Below are 11,936 nucleotides of genomic sequence, written 5' to 3'. Positions count from 1 at the left end.
CTTCAGCCCGGCCCGGACTGCAGCGCACGGTGCGCTCGGTTCTCACACCGGGACACCCCGCCGGGGCACTGACCCTGCTTTATGATGATTATTGCTTTAGTAACCTCATCCGCAGCAGTTTCATAAATATTACTGTACTGAGCAAAGTAAAGTAATTACACTGACATATCCCCACAGCCTACACTCAGTGTATTTATTTATGATCAAATCAAACCGCTCAGCGCTTTATACTGTAAGATAACCCCCGACAACCACACGAGGCCCTATGAGCAAGCACTTTGGCGACAGTGGGAAGGAAAAACTCTTTTTTAACAGGAAGAAACCTCCAGCAGAACCAGGCTCAGGGAGGGGCGGGACAAATTTAACAGCCCATTTTAGTTCTGTTTATTCTGCCATGTTGAATGTGAGATTGACTTTACTGCATAATTTTATTATTGCTTCCTTTCTGCATCTATTTTATTTGAGTTTAGTTTTTACCTTAAGACATATATTAAGTATTAAGTAAGATAGAAAACAGTTTTAAAAAGCCGCAAATAAATGGTTCAAAAAGCTTTTCTTGAATGTTCAGACTCTTCAGTTTCCCTGAGATAACTAATAAAAATATATATTTCACCTCATGTGTCAGTTACATTCACAGAAAGGGCCAGAGGTGGATTTGAACCCAGGACCTTTGTGCTAACCGCTGAGCCACCATGCTGCCATCATTTAAATGTAACTGTTGTCTTAAATGGAAGCGACACACCTCGTGTTGTCAGGTGACCCAACGTGGAACAAATGAAAGTTTCATGAAAACTCTTCATAAATAGAAACATAATTTCCATCTTTTCCTGCCAATTTTACGCTCTTGAATTCAAAAATACTTTTATTTTCTTCACTGTTTTTGTCTCTTGTTTGTTTTGTTTAAAGTTTGTGTCAGAGACTGTTTTTATCATTTATTATCCTAGATGGCCTCTGGCTGGTGTAGAAAACATTAAAAGTTTACCACCAGTGTATGCAAATTGTCTTTCACGTAATCCATAAATAACAAATTCCCATACAGCCTTGTATAGGTTAAAAATAGGACTAAACAATAAACAAAACTCAGATACATGCTGCATGACAAACGTTTATGCTACTGATCAGTTATAATTTGTACAGTTGGTGTGTAAATGTTCAGACTTCTAAAACAATTAATTTGTGATTTCTTTTTCCATTTAATGCCTTTTTGACTGGATTTAACTTGATTTTACACATTTTCTGCGTCAGAAAACCAAAACATTCAGTCTTTTCTTCCATCACTGGTAAACATTTACATTTTTCATTAACTGTATAGTTACTTTGTACGCATACACATAGACAGATTACATTAATAATAAAATATTTTGATGTAAAATATTAATGTGTGTGTGTTTACAATCAAAAACAGGACTGTCCTCGGAGACCAGCCTCATGACGTCCCCTGCAGTGGACAAAAAAACGTATCTATACTTTTTCCATCAGTTCTCAGGAGGCTGTACCCTCCTCATCAAAGTGACAGTGCATGTTTAGGCTCCAGCTTACAGCACCAGAACGTCTCCGCCCGTCTGTGCTGCGGTGGAGTTTATAAGAAGCGCGCCTATCTCCCAAAGTAAGAGTGAGGGGCGGAGAGTCAGGCAGGGAGGAGGGAGAGTCTGCAGAGACTGAGTGATGCCAAAATGCAAAAAGTTGGAGGTGTAACATCACTGAGGAGCAAAAATATAAAAGATGCAGTTAGAAATACTCAGCTGAGCCTCCCGTCGGGCTCAGTCTGGGTGACCCTGATCTTATCTCCATCGTCTAACCCCCACATCCTCCCCGTGTGTCCAGCAGAAACAGACCTCAGGCTCTGCGTCCTGGCAGCACTGGTCTTAATAAACCTCCCACTCGATGAATCATCAGATCAGAGCTCCATTTGTCCACCGACTCTGTAAATCACCCTGCAGGAGAAAGATAACATCAAGCTTTTTATTCAGTGACTCTGAGCTCAGGACACACAAAGAGGAGCTTTAAAAGGGAAACATGAAAGTCATATAACTATTCCACTGATCGATGTTCACGTTAAACATGACCAGAGTTTCTAATGATGACGCCGCTGCAGGTAAGAGAAGTCCCAGTGAGCTCAGGCTGATGAAACTCTCAGGTCATCACAGTGTTTTCTGCTCTTAGATTTGAGGGGATAAAAGCCCCGCCCACCTGCTTTTCAAACGTTCTTTTTAAGAGGGGCAGTCAATCAAAAGACAGGAAGCTTAAAGGGGAGGAGCTAAAACGGAGAATAAGCTCCACAAATATGATTTTGGACTGAGTCATGCAAAGCTGCTCTAGGAGAGTAAAGCATGAGGCTGGAATGGACTCATAATGCCAAACAGTTTGTTTTGTGCTATTACGAGACAATAAGTAAAGATGCCTCACCCTCAGTGTATTACAGTGGGCTCTTTGGTGGTCGTGTAGGTAGGTTTCATTTGTTAGTTTTGATGGTGTCACTCAGTTTGGGTTTAAACACCACACTATTTCTCTTTGTGCTTCTTAATTATCTTATTCTTTCTACTTGCCTTACAAACTCAGAGAAAAAACTCCCACCAACAGCTGCAAGCAGCAAAGATGTGATCAAACCTGGGTTTCAGTGTGCAGACACTCTATCCAGGGAGCGCGTCATTTATCCACACAGAGCTTTTCCAATTGTCTTGAGAAATAAGTAAAATAACTTCTTTTTACTCATTTCTGTAGAAGAAGACGTGGGAAACGCTGTAAACATGTTTATTTCTGGGAGTCTGTTGGGACGGAGCCCTCTGCTGTAGTCCTCACTGTGCACATTTTCAATCTATCTGTGGATCTTTTGTGTCTCTTCATAGATGTTTTTTGTCTTTGTGGTCATCTGACACATGGGTTTATAGAGTGAGAGGCCACATCACAGGTTCCCCAAGCAGCAGCACACACAGTGTTTGGTCTCGTTTACAGACATCTACACTAAACTCCTGCACTCTCAAGGTCTACAGCTCAAACTGGCCCTGACAAAGATATGAACACAACAGGCTGCTCACTGCGTGTGTGTGTGTGTGTGTGTGTGTGTGTAGGATTATCACTCAGATACCAGACACCGTGTAGAAATGTCTAACAGACCGCGGCCATATTTGAGGAGAAGGTCAGAGGTCGTGGAGGTAATTCCCTGTCGTGCAGCAGCTGCTGCAGAGCTCTGAAGTCACTCCCTGTTGTCTGCCTGCTGCTCATTCACTTCCTGTTGTTACATCTGAGTGGATAAACTCTCATTTATTCCACTGAACAAAAGAAAGTCCATCAGTGATATCATGGACAGGAGACAAAGATTAATTCCAGATTAATTCCATGAAAAACAAATGAGTTACATCACAGCCTAATCTACTGAGAAAAGTAACTTCTTAGAGAAATTTCACAGTCCCAGAAATAAGCGGTCCTTTGCTTTTAGCTCATGTTTACCTCCAGATGAACTGTTTAACATGGGAGTCTATGGGGACTGACTCACTGATGACGCCTCCAGTGGACACTAAAGGAACTGCAGGCAGATCAGAGTCAGTTCATTCATTTCAAGCTTTGAGTCAGCTGGCTGCAAAAACATGTTTGTGCCTCGTTGTCGGTCGACAGCGTGACGGTAAAACTGTGTCTGATGGTCACAACAAGGTCGCTGATTGGCTGTTTTGTTTCCTGCCTCCCTGAGGAGAACAGAAGATGCTGTTTGTGCGAAATGTCAGCATTTCTTTCACTGCAAAGTTGCACTCAACTTCAACATGTTGCTTAGTAACAGCTGGCTGTCAGCACCCACTCAGGTGTGTGTGTGTGTGTGTGATGAATAGCACAGAGTGTGTGGGCAGTTTGAGCGCTGGGCAGATTTAAAGGGAGAAAATGGATAAACAAAGCCAAGGAAAGGAGAAGAGGAGAGGACACACGAGAGAAAGAAGGCGAGGAGACGACTTTTCTTTCTTTCTCTTTGCAGACAGAGTGGCGTTTCCATGGTGAACACTATGGGATGCCAAGCTGGTTGCTGGGAGAGGAAGAGGAGGAGGAAGAGCAGGTCAAGGCTGGTGGATTTTTTCCAGCATTTCCACAGAGACTGAAGAGTGTGGGTGGGCTGCCCCTCTCTCTCGCTCTCATGGCACCTCACTGAGCGTGGGGGCGGCTGTGTTATTATTTGTTGTAGCAGGAAAAATGAGAGAAGGTTGGAGGTGGGTGGAGGACGACAGCTGCTGCAGATGTCGGGTCCACGGGGACCTCTGGCACGGCCGCCTGTGGTCTCAGTCGTGACAGGGAGGTGACTCAAGTCCACTGCTGATGTCCAGGACTTGTTTTTAGGAACTCGGGATCTGTCGCTCCTCTGAACTGCTGATGGTACAAAGCAGATGTGACATCACTTCAGCATGTGCTGCCGTTCATCAGGGCATAAACTGGCCGTTAACAGCAAAGGTCTTAAACCAGTTCACACTGAGTGTTTGGTTTGGTTTAGTCGATGACAGGCGTGTCTGGGCGACACGGTACTTTCATCACTCCTCTTAAACCCATCGTGTCACATGTGGGCCAGGAAACGCTCAAAAGTACAGATGCTTATTTGAATTATCTTTATTTTCAGTGGTCAGCAAACACAATGACAGCAGTGTCTTTGGGTTCAGGGCTTTTTGAGCACCACGTCTCTCCTGTCTGCTCTAACATGTATGCGATGTGCATGACTGCAGCTAGGTGTGCTTAACAAAGTGGCGTGTTTACATGTGCACAGGCTCTGAGGAGAATTAAGATCCTCATAAAACACGAACACCTCCTCCTCTCTAATCTCCAATTGTCTTCATTGTGTGTGTTTGTGTGTAAAGTCTCAGGGCAGGTTGGCATGACAACAAGCGTCCACGTCCAACAGTGTATCCATGGAGATTTGCTGTCTAAGCACACACACGCACAGCGTGGTGTGCAACTGTAACTGCAGATATTTCCTGATGAGCGCAGCCTTTAAAGGACCATTCAGCTGCTTTTTATTTTCACATCTCGCTGGCTCTGATTGGCCGTTGCTGCGGTGACGGCTGCTCTGGGGCTCCCGCTGCCTCAGGGGATTGTTGCTGCCGATCCGGGAGCCTCTCGCTGTGATTTAATTGGATCAGATGGCAGGTAATCGTATCAGGTGATGTGCTGTTATGTAATGACATCACTGCAGGGGCGTGTTTGTTTACATCACACAGTGGCGTACGATGGAAATCCATTAATAACACACAAGTCTCACAAAACCTTTTGCGTCTTAGTTTAAAGGCCTTCGATCGTAGCCTACAAGTTTATTTTAGCCCGCGTGGAAACCGCTCAACACAACTTAATGTAGAGGCCACAGTCGATAATGAACGCCATCGAGAAGTAAAGATGATGGAAGATATTTAATTCATACAAATCAGGCTTTGATGGTTTCAGAGTGTTTTTAGGTGCTTGCTGTACAGATGGAGACACAAAGTCAACATCCAACTTATTAAAAACTATAAATAAATTCTCAGTCAGCCTCTGAATAAACCAGCGGCAGTGATTCCATGACATCCAGAGTCTTCATTCATTGAATCTGTAGGAGCATCGTTGACCTCTGACCTCTCCCAGAGGATGGTGGAGAAGCTGTTTGCAGGATCTTTGCTTCATTGGTCAGAAGCGAGTCTTGAAGCCGGAGAGCTCCAGCTTGTCGATCGTCCTCTGGTTGGTGAAGGAGGCTCTGGTGATCCGACTGGTGGGACTTCCTTCTTTACTCAGCCACACCTTCCTGTAAAGGACCCAATGAGAAAGAAGAGAGTGCAGAAAATTAGTTCAAGTTTATGGTACAAGGGTCTAAGTGCTATAACCTTCCCCTGACCCTACATGCACTGCAGAAAGATAAGAGATTTTTAGTTTTTACTGTGACAGCCGATGATCGGTCACCAATGACTCTTCTATGGTTGCTGCCTAAAGATTTCAAACATTCTTACTTAAACTAGCCAAAGGTTCCTCGAGGATCGTGACAGTTTTACATTTCCTTCAGCATCAGTCTGGTTGAGACCTGCATCGTCCAATAAAAGATGATTTATGTCTGCAGACATTTATATTCAGCTTTGATAGCAGCATCAACACCACCATACAAAAGGGAAAGAGCATTCATGGCGATTCAGTGAGAAAAAACAAGAAGAGGAAGAACTAGGGTGGAGGTGGGCTGCAAAGTGGCTTGCAGAGCAACTGTGAGCTGGTTAGAGCAGCTTCAACAGTGTCTCCTACTGGCAGATATGGAATGGCTTATGCAGAGACGGCAGCTGATGGTGAGTTGCTTCGAGAGTTCAGTCAGTCCACAGACAGCTCTTCATTCAAGTCCAATAAAAACTGGAACCAGTCGTGGATCCAGTTACTTTTAAGCACCACAGACTGTGATGTAAAACTGTCAGAGCTGCTGTTAGTTCAACTCCACTAACCGACCGTCCGAGAAGGCTGAGCTCCGGCTTTGCGGAGTGAAGTTTTAGGATTTTATTTGGTTCTTACTGAGCACTGATTGGCTGACTTCAGTGTCTGTCTGATGCTCCTACATACAGTCTATGGATGCCGCTTGGGAACTACTCCAGCTACTCTTAGCTGGTAACTTTGCACGCCAATCTCTCGTCCAAATACGGTCACGTCCAGCTCCAAAAACCAACATGCTGACGGCCAAAACAATAAAGTTGTGGATTCAAAATGCAGAGTCCTGAAACCGATGTTCCTGACCTCACGGCTCGTGGGACAAAAATGTTCAAAACAGGAGAAAAGAAGGCCCCACCAGCCGACTGGGGGTCAGGCCTGCATCTGGACAACCAAGGGCATGATGGGTAAATAAAAACATTCCTCTAGTTTTACATAACCCTGGGAGTTATGAGCGTTTGGTCCAGTGCAGGCGTGTGTGTAGATTAGAGGATTGCAGGGGATCAGGGTCACGTCCATGTAGCTGCGAGCAAGAGAGAGTGGGCGAGCGAGCATGAGAACAAGAGTGGGGATGGGGGAGAGAGAGAGAGAGAAAGAGTGGCTGTCCTAGTTTTGCTTTTTTGCCAAACTCTGTCTACAGTGGACCGATCTGCTCCATGACCCACTACTCTACTGTCCACACACACACACACACACACACACACACACACACACACACACACAGCTTAGCACTAATTCTCCAGCAGCTGGATGTTTGCTGGTTTCTAATCTGCTGCCATTTCTCTCTGATCCGCTCACGCGCAGCTGCACTTCGACACTCGCAAGGACTCCATCTATGACAAAAGCTCCACCCTAATCAAGATATTTCCAGTTATTACATCATAAGTGCATCATTTCTGTCAGCACTGACCCTGTGCACAACCACCAAAAGGTCTCATGCAGCGAGTTAAGTTTATTTTTTATCACTTTCACTGTTAGTGGAAATCCTGGTGTTTGTCAGGGGTCTGTGGTCTCTCTAACAGGTATTCTAACATAGTGAAGGTGTTTGACTCACACTCATCAGACATCCTCAGTCTCGATATGTAAATGCACAAAGCCTCATCAGACCAGCTGTGCTGCAGTTTAGCACACAGAGAGACTAAAAATGGTTCCACTTAGTTGTGTTTCTCCCCCCAAAATCTAATTATAATTATTATTATTAATATCATGAAGTGTTGAATTAGGACCCAACTTGCAAGAAGATGGAGGTAAACGGAAAACAAATCCCATGAAGCAAGAACACGACGCCCACGATGAGGGGATGACAGCGCTGCACGTACACAGGGGTAATCAGGGGAAGTGGACACAGCTGGGAAACCAAGGCACAGGTGGTAATAATCACAGAACATGAGCCAGGAGGGCAGGTACAGCTAAACACGAGAGATAAATGATTCCTGAAATCAGACATGAAGTGAGAAGCAATAACTAAACATGGAGAGGCAGACGCGCAGGAGGAAGAGACAGGAAACAGGAAGTCAGAACTCAAGACTGAAAACTGCAAAGAAGAAGCGGCACACGACGTCGTGGGGCGGCTGGCTGACATCTGCTTTTTCTTTAAACATTTTCCTTGTTGTGAAGCCTCAGGTGGAGTCACAGGTGTAGTCCTTTCTCCTGCTCCGCCCCTGGGTGGAGTTTCTCCCTTTGAGCAGTCCTGCAGCTGCCTGTTAATCAGCTGTGAGGAAGCTGCGATGCTTCTCTGCCAGAGCATCGTTGCTGCGACCGTACTCACCTGCTCACCTGCCTGCGCTCCACCTGCCCCCTCCACCAACTCTCTGACCTTCACCAGCTGGCGTCCCCAAACCAACGAATAAACTGCAAAGCTGCCACTGTTGTTGATGTTAAATAAGAGAAAATGTTTTTGTGCAGTTAGTAAAATATGAATATAAATACAGTAAAACTGAACAGATTTCCTGTGTATTTCTTTCATTTTATTGCTTTTGAAATGACACAAATATTATCATTTATATTTCAGTGACCCCAGATCTGTTTCATCGTCTAGCTTTAGTCTTTAGTTTATGTTAGCTACAGTAACCTTGTCCTCATGTACAGTATATTCCACACAATGCCAACAGGAAGTCAGCAGCTCAGCGACTTAGCCACAATACTGCTGATCTGAGCCAAATAACTCTTTACAGGTTTGTGACAAAAACACAACATGTTCATTGACCTGATTATAACTAATCTAAGGACCTGGAAGGTTTTTAAAGTGCCTATAAGTTACATGTATTATTCTAACTACAGGTAGCCTTGAATAAAACAAAGGACTCCCTAAAGTGGATCTATTCTGCTTTTCCTTATTTCCCATCAAACATCTCCTGTTTCAGTGGTGGAAGTTTTTGATAATGAGCTCAGTGAACGTGCTGTAACCTCTGTGAGCCTGAAGCTCAGACTGCTTTTTTCCACTGCTGGGTCTGTATGATGTCACAAAGAGGGGATATCCTTATATAGCCACCTCAGGCACTGAGCTCAGTGCTTTATCTTACAGCGAGGCAGCTCGTCTTGTGTAATCAAACTTTTTATTGCCAACATGAGATACGAGACCTTCCCGGCTCTTTTGGTCACCTCTAACAGTTTGAGGAATTTCTATGTGGAAAAATGTGGAGCAGACTTTCCAGGAAAATCCCCAAAAAGCTTCAGTGTCCATAAACACCATCAAACTACTGGCTCCCAGGACACACGCCCCAACACACACTCCATAAGCTAAACTAAAACATACTTCCTACAGTAACAGCCAACATGTGGGTGGGAGCAGTGGGTTTGCTGCTTTAAATCAGTGCCACATTTGGCCCAATAATATATTTTAATTACATATAAATTTTCCATGCATTTGGATTAAACCCCATATTTCCCACGACCAGCAGGTTGCTGATATCCAGTGTTTTAATTCAGCAAACTGCAAAGCGTTTGTAGTTTGACGTCAGGATTTTCCCTTCTCTTTCTTCGCTTCCATTCCTTCACTTTCATCAGCTCGGCTCTGGGAATTTTTCTCCCAGAGGAATAAATAGAAACCACCCACTGCTTCACCTCCCACCGCCAGCCTTCGCTCTCCATGCTTCCACACAGCCTAACGTTTGCATTACTCTCCTTTCCTCATCTTTCCTTATTTCCCTCCTGTTCCTCGTGCACGCCCGGAGGAACAGCTGGATCCCGTTTCACAGGCCCGGCAGGAAGTGAGGTCGTGGTGAAAGTGGACTCGACAGGAAGGACGTGAGAGCAAGTGTGTTAACATGGAAATAATAGGTGATATAGAACGGAGGGAAACTGTGTGTGTGTGTGTGTGAACTGTATTAACCCTGACCCTTTACAGTCTTATTGACTGTTAGATGTCCTTTTGTTGTAATACAGCCAATCACAGTTCCTCATGTGTGTAACCAGCCTGTAAACACATTGAATGCCTGCAGTTGCTTCTGTGTTCAGACTGAAACATCCAGCTGTGCGTACAGCTCCTAAAATTTATGCTTAAGCTTTAAATTAAATCTGTTTTTGTGCCGTTTCTTCCTCTGGGGACCCCGCCCGCCTGGCTCTGCAAGGAGCCAAAAACAAACAAGCTTTAAGTGATTGTTGTGTGTGTGTGTGTGTGTGTGTGTGTGTGTGTGCGATGTCAAGGAGCATCAGCAGATCCCTTGAGGTGGTGATGTCATCTAAATCGGACGTCCCCACCCGGTGACATCACTCCACCCGGACAGAGTGGGACATTCAAAACAAACTGAGCCCGGCTTCAGTCCCAGATCTGATACCATTACGTTGCATTCACTGACAGCTGGGAACTCAGAGTTTCTAATGTTCAACTGGAAAACAAAGGAAACATCACCAAAGGAAGCAGATATAAATCCATTAGCTCTGCTTGAAGAAACCGCAGTACGGTCACATGTATTTAATATTTAACAATTCACCTGCATTAGAACAAGAACTCTTTAAACTGTTCATAAATCTCCTGAACCAATGCATCTGTGCCTGCAGATCTGCTGCTGCCGCTCTCTGAACGACATAACAGACCTGAAGCAGGTAACCGTTGCGTTGTGAAGGTAAAGGTCGCCATCTAGTGGTTGAAAAAGAGTATCACCGCAGCGCTTTGCAGTGAGAGTTGCACCAGAGGCTGCTGTGGTGTGTCAGTGTGCACTCACATCTCCTCCACCATGTTAGCCGGACCCTGGACCTGTCCCACCACCGTCCCTTTGTAGGTGTTCTTCACCCAGCCGACCAGCCCGAGCCGCAGGCCCTCCTTCTCCGTGTACTGGAGGGAAGAAAGGGGTTAATAAGATCCTTCAACCCCGATGTTAAAAAAGATTGATGTGGGACATAAAAACATTAAGTAAATAAAATAATGGATTAAAAAAATAATTTTATATACTTAATGTCTGTTTTGTGTTTTGGATAATCCTTCTAGATTATTGGCTTATCTCCACAGAGGAACGATATCCCTCCAGTATGCTGTTAATCATAAACGAAGGGGCAGCCAATAACAACAGCTGGTTAGAGATGACATAAAGGGGGAGGAGCTAAAGCAGGTTGTTTCATTTCAATGCTTTCACTGGGATTTTTTTTCCACTGTAACCTGTTGAGTTTTGTGAAATCCACACCTGATCGTGCCTCCAGTTGTGTAAATTAATATGCAAAGTGTCACAATGATCAGTGGTCACGACAGTTTGCATATTTATGGTCAAAAAACTGACCTCACAGCCGCTTGTTAGTCAGCGGCCTCATTGTGCAAACGTACTGTTTGTAAGGCTGGAAACCTGCAGTCAGCTGAGACTGAAGAAGTCACCTGGATGATGACGTAATGTTTCTCCCACTGAAAACGTCCAGATGAACAGAATCAGTTTGTTAGGATTTCCTTACCTGGATGATTGAGACACCGTTTACATGTGCGCAAAAGGCCAAGATGCATAGAAAAAGCTAAGTTTCTGTGCTCATGCAGACTGGGCCTCGAACTGAGCTGAGGGTTTGGTTTTTGGAAGCAGCAAAAAGAAAGATTAAAGGAAAACTCACCATTCGGAAGCAGACTCCTGTCAAAATAAGAAGGAGAGAAAAGAAAGTTGAAATTAGTAGCTGCTATTTTTTAACAGCTTGTTTCCAAAAGTCACATTTTTTGTTTTGTGCATTTTCTTATTTACACAGCCTAACAGAGGTGGTCTGTTTGGGCTTTTGTGAAATTGGTGGCATTCATGAGGCTCTAAGAAGTGAAAGTGAGGCCAGCCCAGCTTGTTCCTAAATTAAGCAGCAGTGGATCATTTTACAGGCTCTCAGAGGCCAGCAGGTCTAAGAAGCAGAGGGAGTTAAACATACAGACCCTGGACGTGACCGAAGACTTCAAAGTCCACCGACACCAGATTGCTTCCGGCTGAGTCATCAGCAGACATCCCGAGAGACTCGAACTCAGAAACGTCCCTTTAACAGAAGAGCTCTGCAGCGTCTCCGTCCACCTCCTCACCACTGCACCAACATGGTCATGTCTTCCTCCTGAGCTTTTTAAAGGAAAATCTCACCACCACCCGAAGAGC

General features: G+C 44.7%; 1 protein-coding gene across 2 annotated transcripts; it reads right to left on the bottom strand.

The window, feature by feature from the left end:
- Positions 1-5,353: 5,353 nt before the first annotated feature.
- Positions 5,354-11,936, bottom strand: LOC100710803 (acylphosphatase-2). 2 transcript variants are annotated; one of them, XM_025897225.1, is made up of 5 exons: positions 11,726-11,936; positions 11,425-11,441; positions 11,153-11,227; positions 10,560-10,669; positions 5,354-5,740 (listed from the first exon to the last, which is right to left on the bottom strand). In XM_025897225.1, exons 1-5 carry the CDS (start codon positions 11,793-11,795, stop codon positions 5,626-5,628), a joined length of 387 nt encoding a protein of 128 aa, XP_025753010.1. In that variant the 5' UTR covers positions 11,796-11,936; the 3' UTR covers positions 5,354-5,625. The 2 variants fall into 2 exon arrangements, with proteins under 2 accessions (XP_025753010.1, XP_003455733.1); XM_003455685.4 differs by lacking the exon at positions 11,153-11,227 and having other exon boundaries at positions 11,726-11,919.

This window comes from Oreochromis niloticus, linkage group LG13 (genome assembly GCF_001858045.2).
Source record: "Oreochromis niloticus isolate F11D_XX linkage group LG13, O_niloticus_UMD_NMBU, whole genome shotgun sequence".
NCBI lineage: Eukaryota > Metazoa > Chordata > Actinopteri > Cichliformes > Cichlidae > Oreochromis > Oreochromis niloticus.
This window is presented reverse-complemented; position numbering and strand designations above follow the sequence as displayed.